Raw genomic sequence first — 16,693 nt, 5'->3', positions numbered from 1 at the left:
CTTTGGAGCAGGAGTCGCAAGTTCAGTCCCACCCAGTAAGGGTCCTGTCTAGACCCTTCATGCTTAAAAAAAGGCAGTGGAACGCCGCAGCTACATCTCCAGCATGGACACAAGAACATTTCACTACATATGATTCTGTGTGTGACAAAATAAAAGCTTGTTTGTTTGTTAAACAGGTATGGTTTTACAGTGGAGGCCATTTTTCCCTCCTCACCTTTTCTGGCTGTTTTTCACTATTTTTGAATTTGACTGTGGTCAGTCTCATTACTGGTAGTATGTGGCAATATCTGGATACTACAGAGGCTGCACAAATAGTCCAACTCATCAAGGATAGCACATCAATATGTGCCATTGCTAGAAAGTTTGCTGTGTCTGCCAGCACAGTCTCAAGGGCCTGGAGGAGATTCCAGGAGACAGGCAGCTACTCTAGGAGAGCTGGACTGGGCTGTATGAGATCCTTAACCCATCAGCAGGACTATCTGCATCTTTGTGCAAGGAAGAACAGGATGAGCACCGTCAGATTCTTACAGAATGACATCCAGCAGCCCACTGTGTGGATTTGAAACAGACTTCACAACAGTGGCCTAATTATCATTAAACCATGTGGCCTTTCATTCCTAACACATTACCTTGTCCATGTCAATATAGATACTAAGCATGACTTATTCTCCCTATTGAGTTCTGAGTATAGAGTATAATAACAAAGAAATCATTATGCCAAAATCTTAATTTTGTATTAAATATTTCACAGACAAAAAGACTATTTTATATGATCCTTTTTAAAGAACAGTAGGTGACGGCTGTGGTGACAGTTCTGAACTAATGAGTGGCCCTGAAGATGCTGGATAATGTATGGCAAGAGATTGTAAGGGTTAATAACTTAGTATTCATTAGTGATTGAATGATGGATTTAAAGTAATTCAATTTGGATTAAAAACATTATTTTTTAAGGCAGACCTAAAGCCATGCTCATCTTATTCTTTTGTATTCTCTGGTGCACTTTCTGATATTGATAGTTTTTCCATCACACATATAGAAAGCAAGATTTCTGACATGCTAAATTATGGTGGCACAAATTTTTCCAGACAAAAATGTATTAACAGACTCTTTAAACAGTGTTGCTTAAAGTATGTAAGTGGTGCTGCTGTGGGAAGATGTCTCTGCAAGAGGAAATATTAGCATGAAATGCACCCGCTAACGCTGACCAACAGTGTCCTAGTTGGTTTCCTGTGTATCTGCAAACAGCTAGCGGCTATCTTAAGTAAACATAATTATGATTCAAACTTGATTTGAAAATATAAAACAGAAGAAGCTAAACATTAAAACTATCACACGATTTACCTGGTATCACAGAGACTTTGTTTCCCATGAGCTTGAGCTACCAATGACCTCATGTGTCTGTTAATGCAGGTAAGTATTTTTAACTGCGGTTGAAATGTCTGAAGGTTTGAATGAATGAACTACAGTCAGCATCTGAGTTGATATGTGATAAACTTTGTTAGTTAACAGTTTGTAACAGGTCTATGTACACTAATCACAAACACACACACAGGCATGCTCAACTCAGCGTTTGTGTGTGTGTGTGTGTGTGTGTGTGTGTGTGTGTGTGTGTGTGTGTGTGTGTGTGTGAAGAAGAGTGTATTGCCAAAGGTTAAAGGCACTGGTATCACTTTTGCTGGTTACCATTTTTAGCCACGTGGTGGGGCTCTGTGGTTTTGCTTTCTGCTCCATTTTTATGGCGGTTTGCAAGAGTCAAGTGTACAACTTCACTGCGTTTAAATATGTAATATTAGAGGACAAATGTGCTTTGTATTGTAATATCTATGTCATTATTTGTAGCAGTGTTCATGCACCTCTGAATTCTAACTTGGTGGAAACTTTATTGTAACATTGTTACAAACTTTTGAACTCATCGGGTTTGTGCTGAAGATCTTTCCAGTAAATATTTCAGGGAGTGCCCTTAAGGGTGTCCTGTGTTGGTTCTGTTTCTTGAATGAGTCATTGTTCGGCCTCACTTTACCAGTACTGTATCACTTCTTGTTTCGAAATGTCACTAACCACACATCTGTTACACTTCAGGTTTTCACCAGTTATTTTCCTCAAAGGCTGACCAGCTCAGTTGATCCTATACACAAACTAGTGGGAAATGCTTGAAATAAATAGAAAATGACGTGATGGAGAAGGGAAAGGGAGTGTTTATGGTATGATCACTTCTTTAAAAAGCAACTGTGTCATCCAATTCCCCTCACCATATCTCAGAAAACAGGAAACTGTGTAATATCTCAAAGCGGCTAAGAGGCCTCAGTACATTTAGACGTGGTCAGACTCATCTGAGCGTACACAGTAACTGTCTTTGAACAAACATGTCTGAACTACTTGATGCTACAGTTGACATCAGAAGTTTCATCATAGTGAACAATGTCATGGTAATTTGGGGTTTTGAATAATTCCTTTGAACTGTCCTTTTTCCTGGGTAAAATGATTTTACAGCAGACATCTTCGACGATTTATAAAAAGCTCCTCTGTTTTTCATAAGGGGTCACAGCCCCGCGTAGCTCTACAACTCCAAAGGAAAACATGTCTTCTCCCAGGATCATTCCAAGTCAGTTCAGCCTATGAGGCTGTCAGCCATCTAAAGACATATTATTAAAAATTAAAATCTTAAACATAATGGTGGTAATGGTGATAAACTCCAGCCTAATCTTAACTGACTATGCAGTCAGTGCAGCTACAAAATTCTACTTGGTACAAAGTTATACCGGTAAACCACCAGTGAAATATCTGTCTGCGGATCTGTTAACCAAATGTTTCCAGCCATAAAGCTGCTGTTAACATCATCAAACCAGACTATTTGTAGTTTCAAAAAAAATTAATGATGCTAGTTTTATTTTTTTCTGATTTTATTTTCTTACAAGAGAAAGATATGCGAGGTCTGACACAAGTAACCTAAACACTGGATTTATTTAAAAGTATGAAACTGAAGCTCAGATGTTTTTTTGTGATTACATGTGAAAACAATGTCGCTCACAACTCATAAAGATGTTGATCTACAGAGAAGTAACATCAGTGGCTGATCGTCAGTAGCATAGATGTGGGAGGTGTTACACACAGTTTGTGTTGCTACGCTTTAAACAGGAAACATCAAAACTTTTTTTGTTTCATCAGCAGTGTGTTTACAGAGAGATCATTTTCCTTGAAGTAAACAAGAAAAAATTTAAATTAAAAGACGTTCAACTTCATGGCGTGCACATACGTGAAGAGACCACTGTGAACACCACACTGTGAGTTTCAGTCATTGTCGGTAAGCTCTCTCTGCTTCACATGAACACGTGACACCAGGAAAACCACAGTGGTGCTGGCCAAAGAGACACTGCAGCAGCTACACAGTTTCAGGTTCTTAATAAAGACCCCCCTCATGACAATATTAGTCCATCTTATTTCTGATTATAGTACAAAAATTGTAAAATGTCTTAAAACTATGTTTATTGTATCGATATATACATAAGGTTTAGCAAAAGCCTTCTCATACAGAATCATAAAGAGTAACTTTCCATACACGTATAATAATGTATGTGGCTTTCTGTTGGGTGTCGATTAATATTTGAGTTTCTCTCCAGGTCTGTTTCACTGATTTCCTCCCTTGTATTTATTTTGTTCCGTTCTTCTGTTTCCACAACTTTTTCTTTCCTTTTTCTGAGTTTTTGGCTTCTTGTTTTATTTTGGTAATTACCTTTCCTTGTGCATTTTCTGTCATTTAACTTCCTATCTTTGTCTTTACACTTACTTAACTAACGCCTTGCACAGAGGAGATTGGGCCTTTGCTGTAACTGCTCCTAAATTGTTCCACTTCACTTCAAATCAGGACCTCCCCAACATTGGACAGTTTTAAAACCTGTCTGAAAACCCACTTTTACTCCATGACTTTTAAATCAGAATGAGTTTGTATTACTTTCATTTATCTTACTTCTTACTCAAATCTTCTAATTTTATTATTCTTTCTCCTAACTTGTATCATGTCTCCCTACGTTTGTATTTCTTTTATTGTACAACACCTTGGTCAACATGTGTTGTTTTAAATGTGCTATTTAAATCAAATTGACTTTGACTCTTGCTTCCACTTCTGTTTTGTTTTCACATTTATTGCCCTTGCCCCTGTCTTTGTGTTTGGTTCTGCTGAAGTTTTCTCTCTTATATTGTTAAGGTTTTTGCTTTGCAGTTTAAAGCACATGGAGGTGACTGCTGTTATGCACTAACACTATATAAAAATAATCCAACTGATCCGAATCATAATACGAGAAAAGCACTGTAGCTGTCTGTGCAATCAGCCCTAAGTCATCACTGCTACATAGTTGCAATCTTACAGTTGCCAAGTATTTTAGCGTTTTCATAATTATACTCATTTAAAGACGCAATCTTATTAGCTCACTATTACTTTAAGTTTAGAGGACCCGAGTTCACAGATATGACTGAGCTGTGACATTTTTCTGTAGTTATGTAACCACAGTTATGGTGGCAAGTTTCCACACATTAGTCAAATAACAACATAAACTAATGTCAGACTGAATCAAATATAGGGGGGATTTACTGAAAGGCTTCTGGAAACTTTTAAGGTGGATTGCTCTGTTTCATGAACGGCCATTATGTCAAACGGACAGCTAAATGACAGATTTTGTTGCAATCATTGCATTAGCTGTGATCGCTTCTGGGCTTTTTTATCACACACACACAGGCTCTTTCTTTGAGTGCTTATGTTTTACCGCAAAGCTGACACTAAAGTAGAAAATTGTCCAAAGGCAACAATTCTCCTTTATGGGTTGTGATACAACCCTAACTGCTTACCAGTGCTTTTGTTGCCTGTGGGAGATCAGGCTTTGGCTGCTTAGCTGCAGTTAAGATGCACTCACCTTTAACGTACACTCATCTGAAGCTAAAAATACAATAGATCAACCTTATTATGTAAAGTGCAAGTGTGATATTTGACTTTCTCTCATTAGGGCTTTGTGAAAAGCGCTATATAAATGCAATCCATTATTATTATTATTATTATTATTATTGTTGTTGTTGTTGTTGTTGTTGTTGTTGTTATATAATGATATGTATTGGGTGTTAAAATTAAAAACCTTTATCATTGCAAGAGTGACATTAAAAGCAGCAACACTGACCAAGAGAGCTGTTCTCTATATTGTGAAAGTGTTGGCTATACTGGTTGTGGGGTTTGCACATATAGACGCGGATAAGAAAAAAACAGCCCAAGAGGAGATTTCTAGATAAAAAGTAACCAATGGGAGATTCTCCTGATAGAGACAGAGTTGGCCACTTGGCAACAGCATACAGACAGCAGTGATGTGCACAGTTTCCACAGGCAGTAATAAGACGTAAACCCCAATGATAGACAGTGTCGAACCTCTTTAGGCACTTGTCTGGGGAATTCATAAAGATGGTGTCCATACACCTACATCTTAGTCCATCGAGACACTTACTTCACTCCATCTGTCTCTGGGTGTGTTTAAAAATATATATGTGTCTGAAAAGTGTTTTGTTTTGTTGGCTGCAGCGAATCAGATCAGTCAGGACAGACCAGGCAGGTCAGCATGGTCATATATCCTCTTTACATGTAATTTCTCTGAGCAGGCTGCATAGAAATGAGCTTTATCTTGATGATGTGTAGTTCACTTCCTCCTGTGTTAAGTCCCCACAGAACCCTAACTTCTGCTTAAGGCATATACTATTATAGGCCTCATCGTGCAAGCACAGACTGAAGCCCTGCAGAGGAAATAAGAAAATAAGCATATTTTCATCTACACAGTGTGCAGAGGAAAACAGCACTTAGCAGCAGTGTTGAAATATTTCACAACTTATTGGACAAAGCTCCACCAGTGTTCCTCCTGACCAAAATCATTTCCTTATTGTAAAGAAATCTCCAGCTCAGCAAGGATAAGACTTGTTCAGGAGAGGGGAACTCAAACACATTTGTCTTTAATTAATTGTTTATTCATTTTGTCCAATATAATTTTTGTATGTGTATGTATGTATGTCTACATACAGTATATACAGACAGGGTGCTGCAGTGGTAATAAGAAACTGAGTCATAACAGAGATGGTGGTTTATTTAAATGTTTAAACTGCAGTTCATTATCTGGATCCATGTTCTCCTCTATTCTGGGGTGAATAAAGTTTAGGACAACACTCTGTAAAGTGTAACATATCTGAGGCAGGATGTGGTTATGTTCTTCTTGCAGAAATCTTATTAGAAAAGGACTCTAATCTCTCATCTTATCTTCACATCTAGCTTAGATACAGTTGTTTGTAGCAGTAAATGCAGGGTTTGTACTGTTAATGCAAAGTAGGACTGACTACCAATAATAAGGGCCCAGGATTTTTAATGTTTAATGTAAGTAGGAATTTGTATTTATTTAGGCTGCTTTCTGTGACCTAAAAATGTTGTTATAGCAAAAATAGGCAACGCTGTTGTCCATCTTAACTGTTCCCAACAGTGTCTTAGAAAATCCTCTCAAATATCTTTTTTTTAACTAAGTTTAATTTAGTTTTAATGTGTTTTAATGGATTTTAAATAGCGTGCCTACATTAATCTTGCTGCATATCATGCAAGTTTAAGACCGCTTGTTCTGCTTCTGTGTTGATTGAAACCTCCCCCCACTCTCCACCCTCTCAGTTTTTTCTCTGCACTTACTTGTGAAGCCACAGTTTGACAGACAAGAAGAGGAAACAGACGTTGTTCCTCTCCCCACAGCGATGTTTGGTGGTCGACTTTGTTATCGTAGCTACTTCGTTAAGAGCATTGTGCTACTTCTCTGGGTCTGCTTCTACTGTAAGTGCACCTGTGCTTTCAGATCTTTCTCAGATGTGTGTCACAAATACAATACTAATGTGTTGTATTTGTTTGCTTCATAAACTCTGATACATGCTTAGTTAGTACATCAGAAGTGCTTCAACTCTTGAGAAGTGACGTGTCTTCCTTGGAAGAGGCTTGCAGTGTATTTTTCTTGTGAGTTTCTAAACCTGGTGTTACAAAATGTAGCGGTGACTTTAAAGCTATAATATCATGTGAACTTGTGAACTTTATATAAAAAATAAATAACTAAAAATTTAAATGTTTTTCAACACCTAAATATTCTAAGAGCAGTAGTTTCTCCCGATTAAGTCTCATGTTCTTGTGTTATGTTAAAAATTTGTTCTCCCTACTTGAGGATTTATAACTTAATCAACATTGACCATGTTACATCTTGTATTTCTAAATTGGCAGTTTGGTTTGCATCTTTGCTACTTCAGATTTCCTCTTGCATCTGTTTAGAAATCTAAATGTAGAAACTCAAGGACTGATCATCATTTCTGTTTCTGTTGCTTCCTGATTTTTTTATTTTGTATTTTTTAGGTATTTTCAAGTATAAAATGCAAGTTTTATTTTTCTATTGTATACTTCTTATGCTTATGCATAACATCTCATACAGTACAGTTCTACGCAGTAATTGATCTGACTGAAATGGGGGTGTGGACACATTTCAGAAGTCTTTTGTACAGACATAAATTGATCTATGTGTTGATTCTCTTCTATTTAGAAACAAAAACAAAAGAAAAGAAAAATACATAAAAAACATGTAGTGACTAGAAAGGACAAATAAACTCAGTATAGCAAAATGGAAAAACCTGTGAGTCAGACATGACACTAGCAACAGCAGCATTTCCTGAGTGCTCTCCACCAGTTGCAGCACTGGCCGAAAGTGATGAGCTCACAACACAGAGGGCAGTTGTAACCTTTGCCCACAAATTTGCAGCATTTTCTTTTTTATCAAAATGCAGCATTTTTTGTAATCACACAGACTATTGTTGAGTTAAAGTATTGATTATTGCTATAAATAATAATAATAATAATACTAATGAACAACTGCCTTTAGATTCCTTCAGTTGGTTTTTTCGTTGAGTATTTATTTTTGTTTTTTATTCATTTTTTATTCATGCACTGCTCTAGTTATCCTAAAATTACAAAATAAATACTTTTTGTTTGTCCATAGAGAAAGTACAACCTAGAAACATCTATGTAATTATTTTTACCATATTTAAATTTTAGCTTTGCAAGGTCACTTATATCATAAATGTCAATTGTCTTCAGTCTTATATTTGCATTAGCAATCACAGTTTTCATACAAAAACTAGAGGATATGGTTGCAGGCAATTTGGTCTTTTTTTCTCACTAACTGAATGAACTTTGAACTTTCATGAAGATCATACTCAGTTGTTTGTATGTTTTTCAGATGTGGAGACTTCCAGTGGAAAACGCGTCATTCATAAAAACGTTGGCGATACTGTGGAGCTTTCGTCAGGCTTACCAACTGAAGGAGTGACTGCAGCAACGTGGAGATATGGACAAATAACAGTTGCAGGGAAAGATGTGGGTGTTTCTAAAGACTCTCCATTTAAGGACAGATCAGAGCTGAACCTCACAGACTTTACTTTAACAGTGAGAAAACTGACTCTTCAAGATTCTGGTGATTTCACTTTTGTCTCAGAGGTGAATGATAGGCAAAGGGATTCAGTCACCATCACTCTGCAAGTTCATGGTAAGAGACATTTTTTTTTTTTGCTTGTTTGTTTTAATTCTAAAAGCATCCTAATGAAAAGAAACCCCAGTAGCTCTTTTTTAAATTTTCTTTCCTCTTGATTACTTTATTGATTAACTTGTGTTTTCTGTGCTTTCACAGTCACCTTAATGTCACCTTAATGTGTTAATGTTGAATACGTATTGTGTAAAATACTAATTAAATGACTTTATTTTATATTTTGAACTTTATATCTACATATCTGTTTATTGATACTAATCTGTGTGAAATACAATGCAACAGTTTGTAATGGTTAATCAACCTCAGTTTTTTGTTGTTGTTCTTTTTACTGCACATCTGTTATTGTGTCTTTCCCAGATTTTTTAGTAACTTGAAAATTAAGATGAAGATGAAATCATTTAGATATTTGCTCAAATAGCAAATCCTACTTGTTTTTGCTCATCATAACCCTCACCCATCATTGTTCTTGATTTGACTTTAATCTTGTCAATGTCCTTTATTGTGATGCTAGTGATGCGTCCATTAGGCATCTGAAGGTTGTGCAAAATGCTCCAGTGCGTCTTTTAACTGGAAGAAAAAAGTCTGAGCTTATTAATGCCATTTAATTTCACTCCACTGGCTACCTGTACATTTTAGGATCTTAATGTTAAAGTGCTTTATAAATAAAGCTGGTATGGTAATTAACTTGGAATAGAATATATCTTTAAAGCATTTAGTTTATACAATTTGGTTTGTTTTTGAGCTTTTTTTTTTTGCATTTTTTTAGACCAGATGTGACCAACTGGCAAAGCAGTACTTATCTGAATTTGTCGTTGTAATGTTAGTTATATATATTATTAGTTTTATATAATACATTTTCAGAACTCCACATATACTTTAAGCTCTGAAGCAAAAAGTGAACTGACACAGACTCTCTCTCCTTCTGTTTTCTCATTAGAGCCCATAGCTAAGCCTGACATAAAAATCAGTTCTACCTGGATTCCCTCAAATGAATCATGTAAAGTTCTGCTGGAGTGCAGCACAACTGGTGATGTCAGCTACAACTGGACTGTAGGAAAACAAACACTAACTGGTCCCAGGCAACAATACATCATCAGGGAGCAGGATGGAGAGACCAATGTCACCTGCACAGTTTCCAATCATGTCAGTGAGAAGTCTGCATTTAAAACAGTGAAGTGCAGCAAAGACACACAACAAGAACCAGGTAGTGTCCAACAGGTGTAGGACATATAACAAGTCGTTATAAAGTCTATCTACAATACAGGGAGTGCAGAATTATTAGGCAAGTTGTATTTTTGAGGAATAATTTTATTATTGAACAACAACCATGTTCTCAATGAACCCAAAAAACTCATTAATATCAAAGCTGAATGTTTTTGGAAGTCGTTTTTAGTTTGTTTTTAGTTTTAGCTATTTTAGGGGGATATCTGTGTGTGCAGGTGACTATTACTGTGCATAATTATTAGGCAACTTAACAAAAAACAAATATATACCCATTTCAATTATTTATTTTTACCAGTGAAACCAATATAACATCTCCACATTCACAAATATACATTTCTGACATTCAAAAACAAATCAGAGACCAATATAGCCACCTTTCTCTGCAAGGACACTCAAAAGCCTGCCATCCATGGATTCTGTCAGTGTTCTGTTCACCATCAACATTGCGTGCAGCAGCAACCACAGCCTCCCAGACACTGTTCAGAGAGGTGTACTGTTTTCCCTCCTTGTAAATCTCACATTTGATGATGGACCACAGGTTCTCAATGGGGTTCAGATCAGGTGAACAAGGAGGCCATGTCATTAGTTTTTCTTCTTTTATACCCTTTCTTGCCAGCCACGCTGTGGAGTACTTGGACGCGTGTGATGGAGCATTGTCCTGCATGGAAATCATATTTTATTTGAAGGATGCAGACTTCTTCCTGTACCACTGCTTGAAGAAGGTGTCTTCCAGAAACTGGCAGTAGGACTGGGAGTTGAGCTTGACTCCATCCTCAACCTGAAAAGGCCCCACAAGCTCATCTTTGATGATACCAGCCCAAACCAGTACTCCACCTCCACCTTGCTGGCGTCTGAGTCGGACTGGAGCTCTCTGCCCTTTACCAATCCAGCCACGGGCCCATCCATCTGGCCCATCAAGACTCACTCTCATTTCATCAGTCCATAAAACCTTAGAAAAACCAGTCTTGAGATATTTCTTGGCCCGGTCTTGACGTTTCAGCTTGTGTGTCTTGTTCAGTGGTGGTCGTCTTTCAGCCTTTCTTACCTTGGCCATGTCTCTGAGTATTGCACACCTTGTGCTTTTGGGCACTCCAGTGATGTTGCAGCTCTGAAATATGGCCAAACTGGTGGCAAGTGGCATCTTGGCAGCTGCACGCTTGACTTTTCTCAGTTCATGGGCAGTTATTTTGCGCCTTGGTTTTTCCACAAGCTTCTTGCGACCCTGTTGACTATTTTGAATGAGACGCTTGATTGTTCGATGATCACGCTTCAGAAGCTTTGCAATTTTGAGACTGCTGCATCCCTCTGCAAGATATCTCACTATTTTTGACTTTTCTGAGCCTGTCAAGTCCTTCTTTTGACCCATTTTGCCAAAGGAAAGAACGTTGCCTAATAATTATGCACACCTGATATAGGGTGTTGATGTCATTAGACCACACCCCTTCTCATTACAGAGATGTACATCACCTAATATGCTTAATTGGTAGTAGGCTTTCGAGCCTATACAGCTTGGAGTAAGACAACATGCATGAAGAGGATGATGTGGACAAAATACTCATTTGCCTAATAATTCTGCACTCCCTGTATATTGATGCAATCCTCAGATCAAACATGACCATGGATATTGTAAATCTGTGAAATGATATAGCAGGATAAATAGTTTACATACGATTGTGCAAATGTCTTGACTCACCCCTCATTTCTGTATATTTTGCAAAGAAAATAGGAAACGTGCAGTAACTTTTTGAAGCATTTCTAAACATAAATATTTAATACATAAATGCACTATATAAGGCAAAAACAGAGTTAACATCAACATTGGGTATCAGCACCTGTATTTTTCTACACAGCCTGATTTCTCCTAGGCAAGCTACCTTGTATTTCTTTAATTGGGCTTCATCACTAGTTCTCTAGACTTTTCTGTGTTCTTAATTCTATCAATTGCAGCTCCGAACCATGATAGAGACTAATCAGTCCTGTGTCCTCCACTTGTCCAGTTTCCTCAGTTTTTTAAGGACACATTGCACACCATGCTGAGATATAAACAACTGTTCAGCTAATAGCTCTTTGAAAATGACCTTGTTGGTGCAAAAATACTTTTTTGTTTGTCAAAACGTGTCATTCTTTGGATTTTTTTTTTTCATGTATTAAACCAAAGAAATGTGAACAAATAGTATATTTTTCAACAGGTTGCTGGCCCAAAGACTCTAAAGGTGCAATGTAAAATCGGCTGTTGTCGTTATGTATTTTTAGTTATGTGTTGACACAACACAGGGTTATCGCCTTGAGTTAGGTATCTTGGACTTAAAAACGCAGCCAGTGTCCAAAGTAAAACTTCAAAAGACCTTTTTGTCTTTACCAGAAACTCGTAGTAATTGTTGCTCAAGTCCAATTTAAAAAATTCTGGAAAGTCTGGTTCCTTGGAAGCAAAATATAAAGAAATGAGAGACGGTTCTGGACCTTTGCACATCGCTGTAGGTGTTGATGTTGCATATAGGGTTAAATTTTGAAGTTAAAATTTTCATTCAACTTGTAAAAACTACATATCTGCATATGTTTTCTTGGCATTATTTTGGTTATGTTCATTTAATCCTAGCATGTTCCTAATGTAAACAATGTCATAATTTGCAGGAAAATACATTTTCCTTTTCGTGGGCATAGCTGGTGGATGTTTGATTCTTGTCACTATAGCCATTATAGTGGGAGTTTGTTGCTGCAGAAAAAAACAAGTTGGTAAGAAACTCTTGATTGTGTCCATTTTTTAGCTAACATTAAAATAACATCAATAGTGCCATATTTTAATAGTTTATCTGAGGTTTTCCATTTGTAACCAGGAAGTGACACAAATGACCTCACTGTGTATGCTGATATTGGTGAGCTTACAAATGATGACGTAAGTATGCTCATACACTTTGCAGACATAAGTTTTGTTAGGAAAATTATGTGTTTCCTAAAAGTTTTACTTTCAATGATTTTACTTGTCTCTGTCCACTCTCAGGGGACTTCATCTACCATGCAGCCTTGCTCGGTGTACGAAACCATCGATAACAGAGTCCCAGCAGTTAAACCTGGGGTAAGAGCAAAACTTTGTTTGAGATTCTTGTAAGACTAAATTGATATCTTTTGGAGAAATAATGTCAGGTCGCTACTAGAGATGGACCGATCCGATATTACGTATCGGTATCGGTCCGATACTGACCTAAATTACTGGATCGGATATCGGAGAAAAATAAAAAATGTAATCCGATCCATTAAATATCACGAAAGCACCTCACAAAACTTGCAACACACCGTAACTCACCTCAGAACGTTAGCACGTCGGAGCAGTATGCATCACGTGATAGAGCGGCTGTGGCATGCCGGACCTGTCGGTGGTCTGGATAGCATGTGGAGCTTCGCTAGCAACCCGGCATTTCATCTCCGACAAAGTTATCCCCGAGAGAAGTAAAGCAAGTGTGTAAGTCCATCTCTGAATGTTTGTAAAGCATTCCCACGTTAAGCTTAACGAGCGACTGCCTCTTGCTCTCCGGCTGCTACTTCAATCGTGAAACTGATCAGCTGATCGGCTTTTCTGTCGCGAGTCCGTCTCTCTTGTTTGTTTTTGGTCCACTTTGCACCAGAAAGAGGAAACCAGCGGCTGAACAACAGCAGCACGTTTAAGCTTGATAAGCTGTTGTTAGAATTTATTTAATATTACTTTCTACACCAGGATCTTTTTCTACGTAGCTGACGGCTGTAACTGTGCAGGGGCGGATCTAGCAAAGTTTAGCCAGGGGGGCCGATAGGGCATTAACAGGGAAAAGGGGGCACAAAGACATACTTTTCTTTCTTATTCTCATTTAAAATGTCGAGCTTTTAATAAATAATTATCTGACACCCAAAGTTTTAATTTGATGTAAAATGAATAGAAGTCAATTACTGTATATAGTGACTATTAAGTCTAATATATATACCCTAGTAAGCTATAGTACTTTTTCCTTTGGGAAGGTACCATCTGTGCAGTCTGCAATTTTGTTGAAGAAAGATGTTGAATCTATTTAATATTTCTTGAAAAAATAATTGATTTCTGTGCATTTTTTTTCACACTGCATCAAATTAAGGTTGATTACGTCGATTAAGCATCATGAGGTGGAGTGTGAGGGGTGGTTCCCTATTTTTTATTTATTTATGTTGTTGCTGGGAGTTGGAACCCTATTAGTTAGGTTGCTTAATATTTACGCTAAGTACTCTTTAAAATACCAGAATAGGGAGGATGGTGTAGGTCTAAGTTTATTAGATTGATCAGTATTGCTGAACTATGAAATATTTTTTTTGTATACAGGTATAACAGAATAGCTTTAGTGTAGTTGTTGTTTTAAACTTGAGTATGAACTTGCAGACTTGCAAAATGCAGCAAGATATTTTAAAAAACAGTTTTGTTGATTAAAAAACACTATATCGTATTCATATCGGTATCGGCAGATATCCAAATTTATGATATCGGTATCGGTATCGGACATAAAAAAGTGGTATCGTGCCATCTCTAGTCGCTACAGTATACTTTTCCCTACCTTGTGCTCAATATTTAGTACTCCACTTTTTATACTTCACTTTTTGTAAATCCTGGTTAATGTTAAAACAGACCAAGTAACTGTGGATTTGATGTCTTTTTTTCACACTTACAGCCTCAGACCATCTACGACAAGATCCAGCTTAATCGTGTGAGGAAGGTTTCAGTGTCCCCCTACCAAGATGTTTCCTAGTTGGTGTACAGTTTCCTTTGTCCATTTTTTGTGTAAACATAAAAAAGGTGAAGTTTAACATTTTGCTTTTAACAACAATTTATAAAATGAGCAGAATGAGAAAATACAAGGTTAATATGAAAACAAAAGAGGAAACATTTGTTTACTACATTTAGTCTGTGACTTTTATAATATTATTATTATAATACTGGAGAAAGTGTCTCTTTTTTTTATTGACGTTGTAAGCTATATGAGGAAATTCATTAACGTGTAAATTATGTAAATTACAGAGTATATTATGATTTTTTTCTTCTGATACACTTAATTGCATTAATGTGACTGTAAATTATTTTGTTAATAATTATTTTGTTGACAATAGTTCTACCAGTATTTTTTTTTATTGTTATAAAAACTACCTGCACAGTCATAGTATGCAGTGCTCATTCTACTACAATTATTGTCAGTCCCAAACACTGAATCAACAGACATCTTAACCAACAAAGTGATAGTTAACACAGAATTAGAGTTTTTGAACCATGACAATCCTCATTAACTCAGGGTTAAAGCCCCTTCATAGCATAGTCCTTAATTGTGCTGCCTGTATTGTCTGTATTGCGTATTGTCTGTCTTGTCTTAATGTTGGTTTAAAATGGAGCACTGTAACAAAAAATAATTTCCCCCAGGGATCAATAAAGTATTCTGATTCTGATTCTGATTCTGTCCCAGACTCTCCATCAGCCAATCACAACAAACTGTTATATTCTGTTTGTCAAAGCCGTTGGATGGAAGAGTCGCATCATCTCCAATCACTCCAATGGACCATTTATTTAGAACAGTGGTGGATGATGGAGCCTCACAATAGTTCCAAAAGTTAGCAATACATACTAGCCACACCGCAGAGATATAACAGCACAAAAGACTGAGATGCACTTTTTAAAGGGAAGATGTTTAAAAATAAAACTCCATGCTATCAGTACACCAAGAAAAAATTAAGTTGTGCCATACAATGCAAGCCTAATGTTTTGTTAGTGTCTACATTAGGAGATTTAGGTGCTGTAAAAAAAAAAAAAAAAAAGCAAGTTAAAGACAATGTTAGCAGAGCAACATGGGCTCAAATTGTGGTCATAAATATTTTGTACTTGTAAATCAGGATTTGTATGTATAAAAAGAATTTGTGTGTGGACTTAGCCAAAAAAAAAACATGTGAAACTCTTCAAGTTACAAGTACGGATTTTGACCCTATTTTTCTTCCTTTCATCTGATTGGCCAATGTCATGTCAATCACAAATTTAACTATCCAATCAGAGGACAGATGGGTTTGGCTGTCGAAGGGGCGCTTTTTTGAACTGCAGGTCCTTAGTTTAGGTGGAGTTTATTTTCGTTGTGCTGACTCGTACTGTGTACTAGCTAGCATGATGGAGTTTCTATACAGTTGGGTGGGTGATATGATGTTACTGGTGAACTTTATTTTATTCATATGGTTAGTTAGTAGAGTTGCCATCCGTCCAGTAAAAAACGGAATCCTCTGGTATTCAGAGTTAATATTACGTGTTTCGTATTGAGCTGAAAATAAACGGGATTTGTCCCGTACTTCAGAAACAATAGAAAAAAAGACAAAAAGCTGGAGTTATTCTGTGTCTTTACGCTGTCAGCTGCCTCTTCTTCTCTCATTCTCCCCCCTCCCTCTCCTGCTGCTACTTCAATCATGAAACTGATCAATGATCAGCTGATCAGCATTTCTGCCGCAAGTCCCGTCTCTCTTGCTTGTTTATCTCCCGCTTTGCGCCAGAAAGAGGAAACTAGCGGAGGTCGCATTAAACAGCAGAAGCGCCTTTAAACTTGATAAGCTGTTGTTAGAATTTATCTAGTATTGCTTTCTAGTATCAGCTGATGTTTGTTGGAGCCACAGCCATAAAAGCTGCTGGTCATGATATCGGTTTGGTTATCTGGTGAGAGGGAAACATGAAGATGAAACCAGGAGATGTTCTTACTGAATCATCAGAGCTGTGATGGAGAAACAGGTTTACCTTTTAGGTGACATGAATGAGTTGAAGGAAAGCTATGAACTGTTTCTGAGAGACAACTTACACCAGGATCCTTTTTTATGTAGCTGACAGCTGGTAACTGTGCAGGGGCGGGTCTAGCAAAGTTTTGCCATGGGGCCAGGTAGGA

General features: G+C 37.2%; 1 protein-coding gene across 1 annotated transcript; it reads left to right on the top strand.

The window, feature by feature from the left end:
• Positions 1-6,716: 6,716 nt before the first annotated feature.
• On the top strand, positions 6,717-16,312 carry LOC147335351 (uncharacterized). The gene is made up of 7 exons (XM_086278451.1): positions 6,717-6,829; positions 8,271-8,576; positions 9,514-9,780; positions 12,432-12,533; positions 12,635-12,693; positions 12,799-12,873; positions 14,465-16,312. The coding sequence occupies exons 1-7, from the start codon at positions 6,754-6,756 to the stop codon at positions 14,540-14,542; spliced, it is 963 nt and encodes a 320-aa protein (XP_086134577.1). The 5' UTR covers positions 6,717-6,753; the 3' UTR covers positions 14,543-16,312.
• Positions 16,313-16,693: the final 381 nt, after the last annotated feature.

The sequence above is a fragment of the Aulonocara sp. 'chitande type north' Nkhata Bay genome, linkage group LG3 (assembly GCF_057382095.1).
Source record: "Aulonocara sp. 'chitande type north' Nkhata Bay isolate Kocher_YH1m ecotype deep benthic linkage group LG3, A_spYH_male_GT1.1, whole genome shotgun sequence".
NCBI classification, from domain to species: Eukaryota; Metazoa; Chordata; class Actinopteri; order Cichliformes; family Cichlidae; genus Aulonocara; species Aulonocara sp. 'chitande type north' Nkhata Bay.
The sequence above is the reverse complement of the archived record's forward strand: the minus strand, read 5'-3'. Positions and strand labels throughout refer to the sequence as shown.

Bases quoted from the DNA above. Each gene is read 5' to 3' on its own strand.
- LOC147335351 (XM_086278451.1), top strand. From the start codon at position 6,754: ATGTTTGGTGGTCGACTTTGTTATCGTAGCTACTTCGTTAAGAGCATT. The intron at 8,577-9,513 runs GTAAGAGACATT...TTTTCTCATTAG, and splicing joins CATCACTCTGCAAGTTCATG to AGCCCATAGCTAAGCCTGAC. The intron at 12,694-12,798 runs GTAAGTATGCTC...GTCCACTCTCAG, and splicing joins GTGAGCTTACAAATGATGAC to GGGACTTCATCTACCATGCA.